At 51.1% G+C, this 19740-nt stretch overlaps 1 protein-coding gene across 1 annotated transcript; it reads left to right on the top strand.

Moving 5' to 3' along the window:
- Positions 1-962: 962 nt before the first annotated feature.
- Positions 963-19710, top strand: LOC144161844 (uncharacterized). The gene is made up of 2 exons (XM_077692434.1): positions 963-2200; positions 19466-19710. Exons 1-2 carry the CDS (start codon positions 1574-1576, stop codon positions 19511-19513), a joined length of 675 nt encoding a protein of 224 aa, XP_077548560.1. The 5' UTR covers positions 963-1573; the 3' UTR covers positions 19514-19710.
- Positions 19711-19740: the final 30 nt, after the last annotated feature.

The following is a 19740-nucleotide window of genomic DNA, read 5'->3' as shown; positions in this document are numbered from 1 at the left end:
GCTTTTGTCTTCTGCACGTACGCGGCACTCCTGCCCGCACACGGGCATGAGATCGCCGAGCAGACAAATGCAGGAAGGACGGGGAACAGCTACCGCCAACGAAACACGAGAGATGCCCCGGAGTCGGAGACCGCCGCCGCCGCCGGCCCACCCGACCTTGGAGGGCCGACTGCGGCGGCTTGAGAAAGGGAAACGGCGGAGGGAGCGGCTTCAACGGACCTGGGCTTGCGAAGGCTAGCTGCGTGACGTCATGCCGTCTCCTAACTTTTTTTTCCCCTCCATGTCGTTGTGATAACCGTTCTAAAAGAGGGTCGGCGGTGGCGAGGAGGAGCCCCGGAGCGGCGCCGAGTAGATCTGCTTCACCGGAATGAAAACTGGGGAGGGGGGGGGGGGGGGGGGGGGGTGGTGAGACATATAGGCACGTTGCGCGCTGATGCTCTATATCTTGGTGGTTCGGGGGGTAATTTCTGTTGTGAAAGATGCCACGCATATCACTGGCTCGGTTCATAGCCTTCATATTACGTAAGTGTCGGCGCTCTGTCCCCGACACCAACAGCCGGTATTATCACGAGTCACGCAGGGGCGCCCACACAAAGAAGGCATCTAAGGTGACGTCATGATAACAAGGCCGAGAAGAACGAACAGCTTAAGTGACGCAGGCGAAAGTACGTCACTCGCTGCTATTGTAGCCGACCAGTCAGATTGCAGATAATACAAATGGCAGGGAGGAACCTAGGCATTAATAGCGACCGCCTTTCTTTACACAGTGTCTCAGTGTCAAAGCCATAGATTGTTGGCACGGCATGCTGCAGGCAGTGGGTGATAACTGTTCAGAAATCGCCGCTCCTTTATCGATTCCCTAGCGTGCGCGGAAGACAACTTTAGTAGGAAAAGTGCTGCGCACACAGCGGCCTCTGTGCGGTGCAACGTGCCTATACTGTTTCGCAGTAAAAAGGTGTTGATTGGCTTAAGCAATTGACGGCACACCATGCAAGCATAGAGTTAATGCAAGTCTAGGTCTGCTTGTTCATTAACGACAACAAAAACAACACGCGCGAGGACATGTCTGGCCGAGCTTCTGGACATATATAAACGCGGGAGAAGGCACAGTATCCAGCCCACGGAATGCCCTTTCAATCTTTGGCATATTACGAGCGCTTGAAGTTTTGAACGAAAGGCAGAGTTTTGGCGAATAAGCAGGCGTGAACACTTACAAATGTATTTTTTTTCATGCGCCAACGAACGCGCAGAATCTTATTTTAGTTATTATCTCTGATGATAATATTTTAAGCTTACTTTGCTTCTTCCGCGTGCCTTAACCTGGATTCTCCACCAATCAGAAGCCCAGTGCCGTAGAGAAGAACGACGACGTGCACGCTATCAGGGTTCACGCGCGCTCGTGTGGGCGCCATTGCTAGAGTGGATTCCGCAGCCACCGCCAGCAACAGCGATCTTGTGCTCAAGCAACTGCTACAACGTCAAGGGCCCCTCGAAGAAGGAAGAGCTTTGGGCAGCAAGAACGTCGGGAGGTAACCTGCCACCCAACGCTGACGGCGACGCTTCTGCCGCGGCGATGGGCAGGTTGACCGAGATGCGCCTCCGCATGTACCACCGGGGTGCATGGATCAGGAGCCAAGTAATGCTCGGCAGGGCCAGCGCGCACGACACTATCAAGTGCGTCCTCAACTGTAGACCCTCCGGAAGTGCTCTGGCCTCCCGACCAAGAATCAGGAAGAGAGCTACGACCCTTCCACCTTTCATCGCGGACTGGGACGCGATCAATGCGGCTGCGGAAGCTGCCCAATCGATCCCCGCTGGCGCATCCGGGGCATCTGCTGCAGTCATCGGATCGGCTTCTGAGAACCGCAAGCCAACGCTTGGGACCCGCTCATTGACATCTTGGTTCCTGGAATCGGGTGCGACTCCTGGATGCGAAACAGCGACTTCTGGATCGCGAGACAGGACATCGACCTCTAAGCCACTCGGATATGGTGCGAGGGCCCGCACATCGCCCTCTGGATCCTTCGGATCGGGCGCGAGCACACGCACAGCCACCTCCCCCGCATCGACCTCTAGGCCACTTCGATCGGGTTCCAGGCGGCGCAAATCGTCTGAGCGCATCGACGATGGGGCCTTAGCTGAGATTTCCACCCTGGCCAAGCCCCAAGTGGCTCCAACCACACCCTCGGCCTCGACGACGGTGAGTGCACAAGGCCCAGTTTTAAATGGAGAGATGGTGAAGGCGTAATGTTTGCGCACGTCGAGGTCGGGACGCGAAGCACATCGTAGCGACTGTCCGCCCTGAGCGCCGGGACTACAGTCTAGCCCGCTTATAACCAACACATCGGGAAATGGAAATCAGTTCGTTATGTCCGTTTGTCGCTTTATCTGGACATGAAATCTATGCAGACAAATGGGAAAGGGGAAACGAAGGTTTGTTCGTTATAGCCGAGATTTTGTTAAAACCGGGTTCGCTATAAGTGGGCTATACTGTACTACGCCGCTTCGCCCCGTTTTTCCGCGGCGTCTATGGGGGCCGCTACCGCAGAGTACTAACAGGTTTCCGTGCGGCATTTGATTTCTCGCTCCTTTTCCCGTCTAGGACTTGTGAAAGTCATGATCATGTATGAAAGGAAAACAGCATGGCAGTGTGTTCCTTCCTTTAAGTGTGGCAAAATACGGGGGTGCTTAGCCCGAGTACCTCTGTTGCGTTGGTATGCGGTCAGCTCGACCGAGCGGTCTCAGTGAACGGCGGATGGGTGCACAGCAGTGAAAACAGTTCCGGTGCTGGGCTCCCTCTCGGACAGCGCGCTCGCCGCTATTATGGCTTGCCGACATTGGGAAGTGGCTCAGTCGTTCGTCAAGGTGGACAAGCTGACGGGAAGCGAAAGGATGCCGTCTTTTAGACTCGAAAAGGCGCGCGGCGTAGTCTTTGGGGATTTTACGAAGCCGGCGTAGGCGCTGTTCGTTTATGGGTCATTCGCCTCGAGAATGCTCGCGTGGGTTTGGAGCAGCTCTTCCTGCGAGTGGCGTCCCTTGGTCTGGGGAAGGGATTAGCCCACGACTCCCTCATCGTGCCAGCGCGCGCGGCGACAAATGCGAGGTGGCAAGGCGAGTAAAATGTTAGCCGCGCAAAGACCGCTCTAAGCGTTCGGCTTTGGCTTTGAGCAGGTGCCGCCCGCTTAACCTAATGGTTCAACCACTCCGCGCGGTAGCTGACTTTAGGTGGCAGATGTCTTGTGTTGCTTGTCGATTGAAATAACGTGCGCGGGAAACGTACTATTAGTGCATGTGACCCATTAACTGAAAACCGCCTGTGCGTCTTCCGTGAATGCGACCCGCCCTAGAAGTAGTCGCAGTGCACAGATACATATGCTTCGCAGATATGTCCACACTGCGTTCAATGTGACCATAATGTCGCTTTAACCAAAAAGAAATGAGAATCAACAAAACCACAGAGTACTAAAATATCTGCTAGCCACACAGAGAAACACTCAATCCGGTCATGCGTATACAGTCACTGTTATTCCGGGCTCTATGCGAGGCACAGACAAACACGAAAGCTCATGCGTGTTTTTCAGCCTCAGAAATGCTATTTCGTCTCAACTCAAGCCAAGCAAGACGCACTAAGCGCAACTCGTCGACGCGAATAGCTCTAGAGTTTCACAGGATAGGCTTATATATCGCAGCGTCAAAATTCGGAAAGAAATCGTAGAATGAACGTTCCTGACCGCCTTAAGCTGCGCATTATTTTTCCTTTTTCTACCACTTGAACAAATAGCTGGTCTCACGGAGGACGCATATACGGAAGCATAGGTTGCACACAATCGAAGGAAAGCGTTGTTGGAAGAGTTTGGTTTCTGCTAAAGGCCCCATCCCTTATTTTTTTCTGCAGGCTGTGTGTGGTTTTTAAAGAATATGCCATAGTTTCCATGTGGCCATATTGCGCGAACCATGCATTGGGTTTGTTTATTTGTGTTTTGCTTTTACCGCCCGGCTGCGCCGGTCTGTGTTATCTGTGTGCCAAGGGAAGCGCGTGTTCCATTCTTTCTTTCTATGCCGCATGTGTTATCTCTTCTGATAGAGAGAGCGTTCCGAACTATACCGGTGACAACTTAAGAAAGGAACCGGAAGCTGTCGCTGGGCCTTATCACCGTAGCCGGATGTTTCTCCGCGCGGCGCAAGTAGGGCGTTACTGGGAATATATTGAACATGGCGTGAGCCGTTCCCATGATTCTTTGGACTTAATATGCTTATAAACGACTACAGTGACGACAAATAAACTGCGCTAGTCAAGGCAGACGATATCACTCATTCATAGAAAACCCCTTTCAAAACGCGCGCGCACTGACGTCACGGGTCCGGCGCTTTGGAGGAGTGATACACTACACGAGGTGGTGCCGTTCTTGAGTTGTAACCGAGTATAACGTGAACAGCCTAGAATACTCTTTTTTCTGGATGTCAATCGACGGTTCGAGAAACACTCGCTCCTAAAGTTAAAAGCCTGCAGAGCAGGCGCCGCGGCTTTAATTCTAATCATCGCGTTCGCCTTCGCACGTCACTTTGTTGACTGCTGCTTCACCGCCTGTATTCTTTGAGTTGTTAGGGGAGCACAAGTTCGCTCCAATAAACTTGTTTTCCTTGAAGACAACTGCGTCGTCTTTGGCTTCGGGACATCTGGTGGGGGTACGGGGTACGTGCACCCTAAGCTCTCGTCAAGCCGACAAGCGAGACCAACTCGTGTCAGTCGCCGGCAGCAAGGTCTTCAGCCGGAGTTTGGACTGCTTCCGGATAACGTGAAGAAAGAAGACGACGTGAAACCCACCATAATCAACGCAGGCACTATGACCAGCGCTTCTAATCCTGCCCTCGCTCTGCGACAGCCCCGGGAACCACCATCGTTCCGCGGAACCCCTGGAGAAGACCCTGAGGAGTGGTTGGAGAAATTGGAGCGCGTCCGCATCTTTAACAGGTGGGATGACGAAGAAACTTTCCGCCATGTTTTCTTCTATTTGGAAGATACAGCCCGAACGTGGTTCGAAAACAATGAAAGCTCGCTAACCAACTCGAATCTCTTTAAAAGCGAGTTCCTTAAAACATTCGCCACCGTCGTGCGGAAAGAACGAGCCGCACTTTTGTTGGAAACGCGCACGCAGCACCCCAACGAAGGGTTCGTGAACTTCGTTGAGGAGATGAAGCAACTATTTCGCCGCGGGGACCCTGAAATGACTGAAGAAAAGAAGCTCAGGTTTCTAATGCGAGGAGTGAAGCAAGAACTCTTTGCCTGCCTTGTCCGCAACCCCCCTAGGCTGCCGCATTGAAGAAAACTCTGAAAATTCGAACGAGGCAGTACGACCGCCCAGCCAATGCGATGGTTTCGGAGACGATCGGTACCGGGGCCATTAGCTCCGACACACTATACGCGAGACCATCCGTGAAGTGGTGAGGGAGGAGCTGCGGAAACTTTGCCCAACTGACGTGATTCGGGAAGAAGTTCAAAACGCCCTGGCAACTTCTATGCCATCCGAAGTACACTGCGAGCCACAAGCTATGACGTACTCCGCAGCTCTTCATCGACCCCGCCCTGCTCCAATCCGTCGTCAAGAGGCCCCGCCCTACCGCCGTCCCCTGTCGCCCGCCCGACCCCCGGTAGTCCAATACCAGACTCCGAGTAAGACCGACGTGTGGCGAACGCCCGATAATCGCCCGCTGTGCTGCTGAAATCGACGAATACCTGTCCAACACCAACCGAGGACCAGCCCGCTTCAACCGTTCGCCGTAGCACCGCTGACTTCTCACGTGGAAGGTCCCCCAGCCCACGCGGGGGAAACTAAAAGCAGCAACTTCTGGAGGTGAAGTTGCACAACGGCGAAAAAACTAAAACCCTCCAACGACGCATGGCCACACCGAACACCGTACCTGCAGCCCGACAACCCGATCTAACCCGGACGTGTCTCCCGAACGCAACGACGACACGACGCGACGCGTACCCGAAATGACAGAGCCTACCGCTAAGAAGACGACGAAAATGACGACGCATAGTGCCCGACCGTCAACACGCCCAAGCCGAGATACAACGCCCCGACGCACCCGAAACTCGAGGAAAGCGGCGGCCGATGTCCAGTTGTCCATCGACGGCTTTGACGTAGTCGCCCTCATCGACACGGGAGCCGGCTACTCGGTAATGAGGGCTCATTCGCGCCTAAGCTGAAGAAAGTTACGACAAGATGGGACGGTACGCATATACGCCCAGCAGGAGGCCATCTCGTAACGCCAAGTGGAACGTGCACATCACGCGTCACCATAGGCGGCGCCACGCACCCTGCTGAGTTCGTCATTTTGCCTAACTGCTCCCGCGACGTGATTCTCGGAATAGACTTTTTGACGGACAACGGCGCAATAATTGATCTGCAGACCAAGTCGATAACTTTTTCCTCCGATCACTCCACGACGCCGCAGCCGAACCCAGATCACCGTGCTGCTGAAAGGATCGCCGACGATCACGTCACCCTGCCACCCCGCGCAAGCTTGATGATCGCCGTCTACTGTGAGGATGCTGCTCCTGACATCGACGTTATCATAGAGAGTTACCAAAGGTTGCTTCTCAACCGCGGTGTCTCAGTCGCAAGAGGCATCACGCGCTTTAAACAATGCAAATCCAAAGTTTTAGTCACCAATTTCACCGAGGAGTACCAGCATCTAAACAAGGGCGCTGCAATTGCGTTCCTCGAAGAAACGGAAGAAGCAAGTCAAGTGATCGCGGTCGCCAACTTTGAATGCGCACGCGTAGGTGCTTCCAAGCTGCCGCATCCTTTCGACGTGAACCCGGCGCTGCCGCAAGAACATCGGGACAGATTATTAGATTTGCTGCGTCGCTACAGCGAGTGTTTTTCGTCAAGTTCAAAATTACGTCAGACACACCTAGCGAAGCACCGAATTATAACCGAAGATGGAGCTTGACCTACCCGACAGTCACCGTACCGCGTCTCTTCACACGAGTGGGAATCCATCCGGACTCAAGTCGACGACATGCTCAGCGACGACATTATACAGCCATAAAAAAAAATTCCCCCGCACCTCCCCGAGGGGGATTGTGAGGATGCAGAAATGCGAACGTCGAACGCAACGTCCTCGGGTACCATGCGAGGAAGGCACCACACAACCTTCGATACGTCGATGGGCACGTTCACCGCCTGTCCCTTGATTCCAAACTGCCCGTTGCCTCGAGTCAACCGCCTGATGCTCATGAAGGGGAGTCGAGGCGCGATGAGCCGCTCTTCGACCGGGTTCAGATCGGGAAGATGCGCCGGCCGAGGAGGATAACGGTAGCCAAAACTCACGCAGCCCTCCTCTTCGCAGCTTTGTCTTCTTCTCCTTCTTCTTCAGCGGTTCCCCTACGGGAAGATGACGATGGTGGTTGAACGCGAAGCTATCTCGTGATGGATTGTTTGGTTGGCCAATCCCTAGGGGCATCATGCCACAATCATCATCAGACGCGCTGCGGACGCCGGCCAAGGGACGCACGACAACCCCCGACTATAATGCATTTCTGCATAAAAGCCCCTGGACTGAGCCGGTCGTACTCGTAAAGAAAAAAAAATTCCCCCGCACCTCCCCCAAGGGAATCGTGCAGAAATGCGAATGCATTGGGTGCACCGATGAGTGTGTGGCGAGTAATGGCGTAATTAATGACGAGAGTGTGAACGTAATCATTTATTCATCAGCACCTGTTTGTGTTATCGTTGTACCTGACGGCCACAATCACTGCCTTGTGATCGCTAAAGTGCACGGTCAAAGGGTCTTTGAGAAGCATACGCGCGTCACAGTTTCGCGTAAAGACCAGATCAGCAACTCCCGTGAATGGTAGTGGGGCACGTGTCGAAGCCGGCAGAGAGACAATGCATAGAGTGCCTGGTCTGCATGTACTCGACCAGCCACTCGCCACTCTTCTTGCGCACGTCAACGTTGAAGTCGCCAACCAAGACTATGGGGTCAGAGGGCTTGGAGCGCACGCGCACACTTTCCATAGCCGCGTCCAGCTGCGCGGCAACGGCGTCTCGAGCGAGGTTGGGCGCGAGGTACACGGTCACCACAACGACTCCGTCTCCGGTGTAGGCAAGGGTGTACAAGTTCTTGTACGGAGACGTGTCTCGAACAGGAGACGTGGCAACGGCGTGAGATATCAAGTTCCCATACACGTTAAACACGAGACTAACACCGCAGTACTCGCCGTCCTTGCCGCTTCGAGCAAACTAGCCTCTCGCTTCAAGCGCATGCGTTCGGCATTGAGCGCGGAGAGATAACATCTGCGGGCGCACGCCGACGGAGCACGACAACCCCCGACTAAGAAATGCATTCGCATTTACGACGACGACGACGACGAAGGCAGAACTACGAGGCGCGCGCTCACGTGCGCTCGCGCTGGAGGAATGCAGGCGCACGCCGCTCGATGGACGCAAGACAACCCCCGACTAATAAATGCATTCGCATTTAAAAGACGGCACATTAAGGTTCTGCGTTGACTATCGGCGACTCAACAAAATCACCAAAAAGGACGTGTACTCCCTGCCACGAATCGGCGACGCCCTCGGCCACCTCTGCCATGCCAAGTACTTCTCATCGATGGATCTGAAGACCGGCTACTGGCAAATTGAAGTGGACGAGAGAGACCGAGATGAGACTGCATTTATAACCCCGGACGGCCTATATAAGAGTTCAAGGTGATGCCTTTTGGGCTGTGCACGGCGCCAGCACCGTTTCTCTGCTAGCTGGCCTGAAGTGGCACACTTGCCTCGTATACCTCGACGACGTTATGGTATTCGCCCGGACTTTCGACGAACACCTTGTAAGGTTGGAGTCTGTACTCGAGGCCATTCGCATATCGGGGTTAACGCTGAAGCCTGAAAAGTGTCGTTTCGCGTATGAGGAGCTGATGTTCTTGGGCCATGTCGTCAACGCCGCGGGAGTCCTGCCTGACCCGGCAAAAACTTCAGCCATTGCGAAATTCCCAAGGCCGAAAGACAAGAAGGGCGTGCGAAGATTTCTCGGACTGTGCGCATACTACCGGCGCTTCGTCGCAAACTTCGCACGCATTGCAGAGCCACTCACACGCTTGACGAAAGATAGCGCGCCTTTTAGCTGGGAAAACGACCAAGAAAAGGCATTCTGCGAGCTGCAAGATCGCCTGCAAAGCCCGCTCGTGCTCGCTCATTTCGACGAAAACGCCGAAACAGAAATGCACACGGACGCCAGTGATATAGGTTTGGGTGCCGTCCTTGTCCAAAAGCAAAGCGGTTGCGAAAAGGTAATCGCCTATGCCAGCCGTGGTCTGTCGAAGGAGGAGAAAAACTACTCTGCCTCCGAAAAAGAGTGCCTGGCTATCATATGGGCCATTTCAAAATTTCGCCCATACGTGTATGGTAGACCGTTCAAGGATGTGACAGACCACCATGTGCTGTGTTGGCTCGCCAACTTGAAGGACCCCTCTGGCCGCCTTGGGCGATGGAGCTTGCGCCTGCAGGAATTCGACATTACAATCGTCCATAAATCCGGCAGGAAGCACTCCGACGCCGACTGTCTGTCCCGTGCCGCCGTCGATACATAACCTCAAGACTCCGATGCCGACAGCGCGTTCTTCGGATTCATGACGGAGGGCGATCTAGCCGCTTAACAGCATGCCGACCCCAAGTTACGCGTTATGGTCGACTACCTGGAAGGACGCAATGTTGCCGTGCCTAGGGCTTTCAAACGAAACTTACCAGCATTCAGCCTCAAAAACTCCGTCCACGTGAAGAAAAATTTCAGCCCCGGAATGAGAACGAATTACCTTCTTGTCATCCCGGCAGATCTTCGTGACGAAATTTTGGAAGCGTACCACGACGACTCGTCTTCCGGACATCTCGGCACAGCTCGCACAATTGGAAAAATCAAAGCGAGGTACTACTGGCCTTACATCCGCCTTACATTCGACGTCACCCACTACGTCCGGAGCTGCCGTGACTGCCAGCGACGAAAAACGCCGCCGACGAGACCCGCCGGACTTCCGCAGCTGATCGCCGTCTCGTCGAGGCCTTTCCAGCAGATTGGAATGGACCTTTTGGGCCCGTTCCCTACGTCACGATCCGAGAACAAGTGGATTGTCGTAGCGACAGACTACATGACGCGCTACGCAGAGACCGCTGCTCTTCCGAGGGGGACTGCCCAAGAAGACGCAAAGTTCTTCATAAGTCAAGTTGGGCTGCGACATGGAGCCCCTGAAGTTCTAATCACGGACCGCGGAACGGCCTTTACTGCCGAGCTGATGCAAGGAATCTTACGCTACGGCAACACGGATCACTGAAGAACGATGGCCTACCACCCCCAAACAAATGGACTAACGGAACGTTTCAACAAGACGATTGCTGATATGCTGTCCATGTACGTCGATGTTGAACATAAGACCTGGGACGAAGTGCTCCCGTATGTCACGCCTGCGTACAACACGGCTATCCAAGAAACTACGCAGATGACGCCGTTAGAGCTTGTCTACGGAAGGCGGCCGACTACGATGCTTGACGCGATGCTTTCGCACGGAGAAGACGACGACCTCAACGGCGACGTCCAAGGATACCTTCAGCGTGCGGAGGAGGCCCGCAAGCTCGCTCGAGTTCGTACAACGCACCAGCGGCTGGTGGATACCGGCCGCTACAACCTCCGACGCCGAGACGCCGAATACCATCCAGGGGATCGTGTGTGGGTTTGGACTCCCATCCGAAATCTTTTTTCTGGATGTAAATCGACGGTTTGAGAAACACTCGCGCCTAAAGATAAAAGCCTGCAGAGCAGACGCCGCGGCTTTAATTAATTCGAATCGTCGCGCTCGCCTTCGCACGTCACTTTGTCGGCTGCTGCTTCGCCGCCTGTATTTTTTGAGTTGTTAGGGGAGCACAAGTTCGCTCCAATAAACTTGTTTTCCTTGAAAACAACTGCGTCATCTTTGGCTTCGTGATAATATCTCCAAGACGCTCGCTTTTATCCACGCTCGGGGAACGTTCGCTGCCACTCGCCACAGGAAAAGTCAACCCGACGTTAAATTCTTGTTTGTCCCAATCGTCCAACCCTACCGTTTTCGCGGAATTTTCGGGAACCTCCTCTAATCCAAATTGATACAGGCGGCTTGAAGTATGTTGGGATAATGTAACAATATGAGAACATGAGGTATCACAGTATCTGAGGATAGCATGAAGCGGGCGTTACCGGAGGGCCGCGAGGTACGTCATAGAAGTGCTATATAAGGCGCTAGATTATGGAAGTGCACTATAAGCGACGTAAAGAAGTATTGCTGTACCATGGCCATGTGAGCGAACACGGTTCGCTAACGCAATGCTATAGTTTCGGGACCATGTAATTATGAGCTTCTCACCACACGCTGGATTCGCTACGCCGGTCTGTGACGGACCTGCCGGTTGTACCGACGACGCCATAATACTGTCGCCTCAGAAGTGTTTACCCTCGCAAATATCACGCTCCTTACGAACACTCTCACTGCGCCACACGTATGTTAATTAAGAGGTTTAGCATAGCGTGAACGCGACGCTAGCTGCGGCGAGTACCAGGACCCCACTGCGCATGCGGATATTCGTTCGAGGGACAGGCGGCTCGCCGCTTCAGGCCCGCGCTCGCACGCGCAGTAATGTCCCAGTACCCGCTGCCGCCAGCGTAGGGTCATCTGCAAGCGTAAAATGGCAGCCGTGAACACAGCGAGTCAATGGGAAAACGGTGAGAGCCATACTTTCCTTGATATATACTAAGGAGAAGCCTGGCGCTTGCATTAAAGTAGCACCTGCCACCGTATTAATTCTGGAAAAGGTGCAGATCTGCAGTATCTGGGTAATTGGCTTGGCCTTGTAGCGTTTCAGTGAGTGCAAGGACATTGGGGTATGTGCGCACGCGGCAGTAATCAGCAAATCACGCTCATTTTCTTCGTTTATACTGTTTCTGGGGCAGGGGTCCCGCTGAAACATTTTTAGTTTGCGATTCGCACGCGTTGAAAGACAAAACTTTTAGGGGGGCACATGTGCACTGGCCTTAGAAGCTTTTTTTTGCTTTCAAACCAATTTTGACGAAACTTCATGAGCTGGTTCAGATTTTTTAGCAGATTTCAAATATTTTGTTAGTTTTGATGTGAGATAACTAGTTTTCGAGTTAATTAAAAAATTTTCTTGATTGTTCTTGAGAACAATAGGGAAAAAAACTTTTCAACAAAAGATTACGAGCGAGATATGAGTAGATACCAGAAGTTGTATAGAAGGAAATATGTGAAGCAGTTTTTTTGTTTGCAATCACATACACATTTACATCAATTCTAACTTCTAAGTTTGAACTACTCCTGCTAACCAATTAAAAACAATGCTAATTAAACAAATACTGAAACACAACATGCAAAATCTGCTCCCCATATCGCATGGTTTAAACATTCAGCTTCACAGTGCAAAAGAATGATCTTCCAAGCTGCACTACATGCTGGGATGTACCTCTCGAGAATTTTATATCACTGCCGTACCACTCGTGGCGAAAAAGTGGAAAATTATGAGAAAATAATTATTTTTTGTTAAAATAGGGCCTCTATGGCTTTTATAAGTACCTGGTAATGTTCCATGTACGGAATTTTCGGAGGAAAAACTGCAAATCAAGAGAAAAGTGATGCCTAAAAAATGCTTTTTTGGGCAACTTTTTGGTCCCAAAGACCTCCTTAACTCTCGCAGCAACCCCCATAAAACACAATTTGTTCGTTCCGATATCACTCTAAAATAATAAACAACGAGAACAGCCCGTAAAAGCTGCGTACGCACGAGAAAAAAGCCGCACCGCGGCCAACCACACCGCTCGTCCGCCATTACAAGCTGCCCATCGTTTAGCTGTAAGTTGACCGCGGTGCGGATTCCCTCTCGCACGAAGCAACTTTTAGCTGCTGTAGTCATCATTTACTCCTTTAGGATACTACAGTTAAGCGACTGATGTGTTTTCGTTGGGTATTATTGCGAAAGCTAGAAGTTCTTCGTAACGTCTGGCTTGGCCAACCGGTATCACAGACGAAGAATGCTCACTTATAAACCTTCTGCCAAGAAAGCCACCGAAAAGAAAAGAAAAGAGAATGCGCATTCGTCATTGCTACGGGGTGTTTTTATTTCCGAAATACGCAAATAAGAACCTGTATTGCCGTTTCTGGGGGCACTTCAGTCCACACTCAATGAAATGTTACAAGCAGAGCTAATGACGCAGCCAATGAAAATCTGTACTATTCTTTCCTCCCCGGTGGCACAGTTTCGGCGTCAGTTTCGTCGTCTCCAGTATTTTTTGTAAGAAACTGTACGGTGGGAGTGCCTCGAGGCACTCCTACCATATGGTTGCCCTGTAAAACCTGTAAACCTCGAGGTTTACAGGGCGACCACATGACCCCCCGCTGTAGTCAGGGTTGACTTTGTTACGACTACCCATGTTATATTTTTAGTCAATGTTAATGTGCTGCGACCCACGGGCGTTCATGGCACTTAGTGGAAACCTAAGCACTGCTGGAGGCGAAAAGCAAAAAGGCCAGTGTGCACGAGATTTCGGCGCGCGTTAAAGATTCTCAGGTGAGCAGAATTCATATAATCTGGAGCCCTCCACTACGGTGCGCCCTATCGCTTGCGTTGCGTCGGCGCGTTAAGTCCTACAATCAATCAATCAATCAATCAATCAATCAATCAATCAATCAATCAATCAATCAATCAATCAATCAATCAATCAATCAATCAATCAATCAATCAATCAATCAATCAATCAATCAATCAATCAATCAATCAATCCTAAGCGCGTTTTGCAAAACCATAATGTTTCTTTTGGCCGGGTTGGCCACGTGATACCAGCCGGATCAATGGTCACGTAATGCTCACTCACTGGCTAATACGATAAACTTGTCTACAACAATATCTAGAAAGGAAACTGAAGCTGCAACCACGTGTCTTTGAGGGAACTACGGGAACAGTACATACAGATTTGCATTAGCTCCGTAACCGACTTGTCTCGCAACACCCTAGTGATGAGTAAACACGTAAAGTGCGCCAGAAACATGCGTTAAAAAGGGTTTATTGACCTGGAAACAAAAACACGCCGTAACAATTGAACAAAAAAAGAATGCTCATTTTCTTCCTTGAGGACCACACGAGCCGTTTGAGTCTCCAATTCGTTTGCGATTCTGACGGACAAAATCATGCCAATACTACAAAAAACACATTTTAGACGTCTCGCCATTATTTTTTATTAGTGATCAAAACAGTCCGTAAATTTATCTACATACGAGAAAACGCATGAGCCGTTATCAACTCCACTGACAGTTGTCCGCCATTCCGAACTGCGCGTCGGTTAGCTTACCCTAACTGCGGTGTAGATCTTTTATCGTGTGTATATAGCTTTTACGGACTGTTCTGGTAACTGCTTTAAAATGAAGATGAATTCAATAACACGTGTTTTCGTAGGGTATTGGAAAGAAGTTCTTAGTGCAGGCGTAGCGCTTCGGCGGGCGCTAGCGCGGCACGGCGAGGCCAGTGCAGCTCTCTGGTCCGGCGCGTATACGCCTCGAGATTCGCGATCGCTGCGCCGCCTGCCGCCTCTTCTCCGCGGCGTTTGCGGGATTAGCGCTGCGCGACTGATAGGCGGTCATGCAGTGTTTTGGTTCTCTTTCGCTTCTCTTTGCCTTTCCGCGCACTAAACAACTTGTTAAGGTGACGTCTGTAAGCTAACTGCACGTTTAGGGCGCTTAAAAAAAAACAGCTGCGTCTTGGTAGAGCGCTCGAACGCCAGTAAGAGCTACCCGGGGAGGCGGTTCTGCGCGCTTCTTGGCCGCTCTTGCGGGCGTCGACGACGGCAGCAGCATAATACCGCTGTCACCTTCGAACACGTCAGCACAAGTGAATTCTATTTATTGTCACCTCGTTTAGACTTGATATTGGCACTGTAAGAGCTAGGTTGGTTCGTTTTGCAGCGCAGACAACACATGCGGCTTTGCTTCGAATATGTACGTCGTAGAAAAATATGTTTCGGGGATGTGATAACCCAATAGCGTACGAAAACTCGTGCCTTTTATGGGAATATAAACCACGCGAAAATGTTAAGTACACTCAAAGGCTGTGCATTGTCAGATATGTGCCCACTCATGCATTATGCATGAACCAAGATATATGTTAATCAAACCATGGGAAAATGAATGGTCTGCAATTCAGGAATAAATAGAATAGTCGTACGGGAATAAAAAAAAAAACCGAGTCCAGCTTCTGAAATGCTAAAGACGTTTGTTTGAGCGAGGTAGTATTCACCAGACCAACTAGATGCGAAATGCACTGATATTTCGCTAGACATGGGGCGGGGGGGGGGGGGGGGGGGGGAGGAGGAGGACGCTCAACTGTCGTTGTTTACAAATGCGGAGCGAAATCAACAAATGAACGTTTTATTAATCACACACACAAGCTGCGTGTTCACTTTTCGTTTGTTTTTTGCCTTCAACGAACGGCTAATAATTCGGTGGACGCATTTTTTGAGGAATACAGGGTAAGCAGTTCACAAGAAATACGAGGTGTCGTTGAAGGAGTTGATTGATTGATTGCAGGGTTTAACGCGCCGACGCAACGGAGACGATGAGGCACGCCGTAGTGGAGGGCTCCGCATTAATTTTGACCACCTGGAGATCCTTAAGGTGCGCCGAAATCTCGTACACACGGGCTCGTTGGAAGAGTGTCGTATCTGATAAGGGTATCTGATTTCGGTTTATGCTAGATTCTGCAGTCTCCCTGTGTCATACGACGATGTTTCGAAGAAGGGTTTGGTCGCGGACGCGGATTACTCTATAAGCCCATCTTCGCGCTTCTCGTGGAGGATAAATGTAAGAGATGAATCTTATAGCGAGCGCTCACCTCGGGACAAGACGACCCAGCATTAAATTTGTCGCCGTGTGCTGACTCCGGAGTGTAATTTTGCATTATCCATCGTACTTCTTTGGTACAATGTTTGCGAAATTTATGCCGCATTGGCTTGTTCAGGGTACTGACCAATATTTGATATGTGATACTGTGATATTGGCAGGCGTAACTTGCGTGCTGTCAGGTATGAGTGCTCCGCTGGATTTTATAGTGCACAAAGTCGATTTACATCATAGTGTGTATGGCCGCAACATGACCATCGGTGGAAACACTGCTTACGGAGACACTGCCACTAAATTTCAGGGCAGCGGAATTGCAATCAGCTGCATGCAAATGCTGGCTTTGGGACGCCGGCCTGTGACACACGCCCGGCGCTCATATAGATCTTTCTAAGATCGCGTCATAAATGTTTATACTCTCGTGAACACACCAGGCTTGCAAACAGAGTGCCTGCTCCACGTTATTCGGTATTTCGAACGCGTACAAATGGTAAATCGCTGTCTTGAACGAGCCCCAAAAGCAACGGCGACAGGGGGGAGCGGGCCAGGGACTCCCGCGCCTGCTTTCGAAACGGGCCGCTAGGGGGATTTCAGTGGCGCCCCTACAGGCCGCGCTCGAGGCGTATACGCCTCGAGCGCGGCCTGTAGGGGCGCCACTGAAATCCCCCTAGCGGCCCGTTTCGAAAGCAGGCGCGGCAGTCCCCGGCCCGCTCCCCCCTGTCGCTGTTGCTCTTGGGGCTCGTTCAAGACATCGATTTACCGTTTGTCCGCGTTCGAAATACCGAATAACGTGGAGCAGGCATTCTGTTTGCAAGCCTGGTGTGTTCACGAGAGTATAAACGTTTATGACGCGATCTTAGAAAGATCTATATGAGCGCCGGGCGTGTGTCGCAGGCCGGCGTCCCGAAGCCAGCATTTGCATGCAGCTGATTGCATTTCCGCTGCCCTGAAATTTAGTGGCAGTGTCTCCGTAAGTAGTGTTTCCTCCGATGGTCATGTTGCGGCCATACACACTATGATGTAAATCGACTTTGTGCACTACAAAATCCAGCGCAGCACTCATACCTGACAGCACGCAAGTTACGCCTGCCAATATCACATATCAGATATTGGTCAGTACCCTGAACAAGCCAATGCGGCGTAAATTTTGCAAACATTGTACCAAAGAAGTACGATGGATAATGCAAAATTACACTCCGGGGTCAGCACACGACGGCAAATTTAATGCTGGGTCGTCTTGTCCCGAGGTGAGCGCTCGCTAAGATTCATCTGTTACATTTATCCTCCACGAGAAGCGCGAAGATGGGCTTATAGAGTAATCCACGTCCGCGACCAAACTCTTCTTCGGAACATCGTCGTATGACACTGGGAGACTGCAGAATCTAGCATAAACCGAAATCAGAGACCCTTATCAGCTAGATACGACACTCTTCCAACGAGCCCGTGTGTACGAGATTTCGGCGCACGTTAAGGATCTCCAGGTGGTCAAAATTAATCCGGAGCCCTCCACTGCGGCGTGCCTCATCGTCTCCGTTGCGTCGGCGCGTTAAACCCTGCAATCAATCAATCAACTCTTTCAACGACACCTCGTATTTCTTGTGAACTGCTTACCCTGTATTCTTCAAAAAATGCGTCCGTCGAATGATCAGCCGTTCGTTGAAGGCGAAAAACAAACGAAATGTGAACACGCAGCTTGTGTGTGTGTGATTAATAAAACGTTCATTTGTTGATTACGCTCCGCATTTGTAAACAACGACAGTTGAGCGTCCTCCTCCTCACCCCCCCCCCCCCATGTCTAGCGAAATATCAGTGCATTTCGCATCTAGTTGGTCTGGTGAATACTACCTTGCTCAAACAAACGTCTTTAGCATTTCAGAAGCTGCACTCGGTTTTTTTTTTATTCCCGTACGACTATTCTATTTATTCCTCCTGACTTGCAGACCATTCATTTTCCCGTGGTCGTTAACATATACCTTGGTTCTTACCATAAGGCATGAGTGGGCACATATCCGACAATGCACAGCCTTTGAGTGTACTTAACATTTTCGCGTGGCTTATATTCCCATAAAAGGTACAAGTTTTTGTACGCTGTTGGGTTATCACATCCCCGAAACATATTTTTCTACGCCGTACATATTCGAAGCAAAGCCGCATTTGTTTTCTGCGCTGCAAAACGAACCAACCTCTTACGGTGCCAATATCAGGTCTAAAGGAGGTGACAATAAATAGAATTCACTTGTGCTGACGTGTTCGAAGGTGACAGCGGTGATATGCCGCTGCCGTCGCCGACGCCCGCAAGAGCGGCCAAGAAGCGCGCAGAACCGCCTCCCCGGGTAGCTCTTGTTGGCGTTCGAGCGCTCTACCAAGACGCTGCTGTTTTTTTTAAGCACCCTAAACGTGCAGTTAGCTTACAGACGTCACCTTAACAAGTTGTTTAGTGCGCGGAAAGGCAAAGAGAAGCGAAAGAGAACCAAAACACTGCATGACCACCTATCAGCCACGCAGCGCTAATCCCGCAAACGCCGCAGAGAAGCGGCGGCAGGCGGCGCAGCGATCGCGAATCTCGAGGCGTATACGTACTGCGGGCGTAGCTGGCGTTCGTCGCCGCGTTCAGGCTGCAGCCGGCGCGAGATTCGGCATGCTGCATTTCACGCCGGCGATGTCAGCATCGACACCGCGAATGCATCGTGTCTATATAGTTGCAAGTTGCAGCTAGCCCGAAGTTTCAAATCACGCAGAAAATCCCATTTTTGTCTGTAGTGCGCACATAGGCGTCAATGCGTTTCGGTACGACGCGCCGCGTCGAGACGAAAGATGATATAAAAATCGAAATTTATTTATTAATTTATTTATTTAATGATACTGCAGGCCAGTATTTTGGCCCTAGCAGGAGGGGCTACACAGTATACATACAATATAATGAAGATTAGTAACAACAATCAAGACAACACGAAGACCATAGCAATGTTCAACTATCAAAATTTACAATGTGGGACTCAAGCTCTTTCATAAAATCAGCAGATATATATAAATATACATGTATAAATGGATAATATATAGAAAAACGACATCGAAATAAATAAAAACGACGTTTCGGAGGCGCTAAAACTACTTACCCTGTTCGAAACTCTCGCGTACATGCCATATCGGTCATATCGACGTGCCCTATCCAGTGGTGTGCGCACACAGTCCGAGAGAGAAAGAGCAAAACTTTATTTAGTTTCAACTGGAGTCCCTAGGCGTCGGCCAGAAACCCCTGTGCTCTGTCAGCGTTTTCGGCCAGTTCGATTGCCGCAGCCCGTGTTTGTGATGGAAGTATGTCACTAGCCCAGTCGACCTTGGTACGAAGTTCATGCAGAGTAAATTTGTCCTCCTCCTTGTACTCGTAAAAAGTGAACGGTAAGAAGTAGCAGCGACAGAAAACGATTGCTATGGAAAGTGGCGCACTTGCGCATGCCTGAAAAGTTTTTTTTTTTTGACGTCTCTGAACTGGCTCGTGCTGCTGACGATTCCATTCCTTGTTGCACTGCCCAGGTGACGGCGGAGCGCTTCCCGTGGAAGTCACTTCCCTTCCTCCAGTAGGATGGCTCATCACTCCACGGCCTACCGTCTTCTAGAAGGATACCCCTTCACTACATGGTCTCCAGTCACCTGTGCACCACCATCAGCAGTCCACCAGTGCCCAGTGACCCGTCACTCCGGACCCGGGGGGTGGGGGAAGGAGGGGGAATCGCTCCTACATTTCGATTACCAATAAAAAGTGTCTTGTGACGTAACGCAACCACACATCACGAGTGGTCGTCAGCTCT

Source organism: Haemaphysalis longicornis, unplaced genomic scaffold (assembly GCF_048455015.1).
Source record: "Haemaphysalis longicornis isolate Haplotype H1 unplaced genomic scaffold, Haemaphysalis longicornis Haplotype H1 scaffold_12, whole genome shotgun sequence".
Lineage (NCBI taxonomy): Eukaryota > Metazoa > Arthropoda > Arachnida > Ixodida > Ixodidae > Haemaphysalis > Haemaphysalis longicornis.
The sequence above is the reverse complement of the archived record's forward strand: the minus strand, read 5'-3'. Positions and strand labels throughout refer to the sequence as shown.

Coding starts and splice junctions, on each gene's coding strand:
- LOC144161844 (XM_077692434.1), top strand. CDS start 1,574: ATGGGCAGGTTGACCGAGATGCGCCTCCGCATGTACCACCGGGGTGCA. Junction 2,201..19,465: donor CACCCTCGGCCTCGACGACG/GTGAGTGCACAA, acceptor TGCACTGCCCAG/GTGACGGCGGAGCGCTTCCC.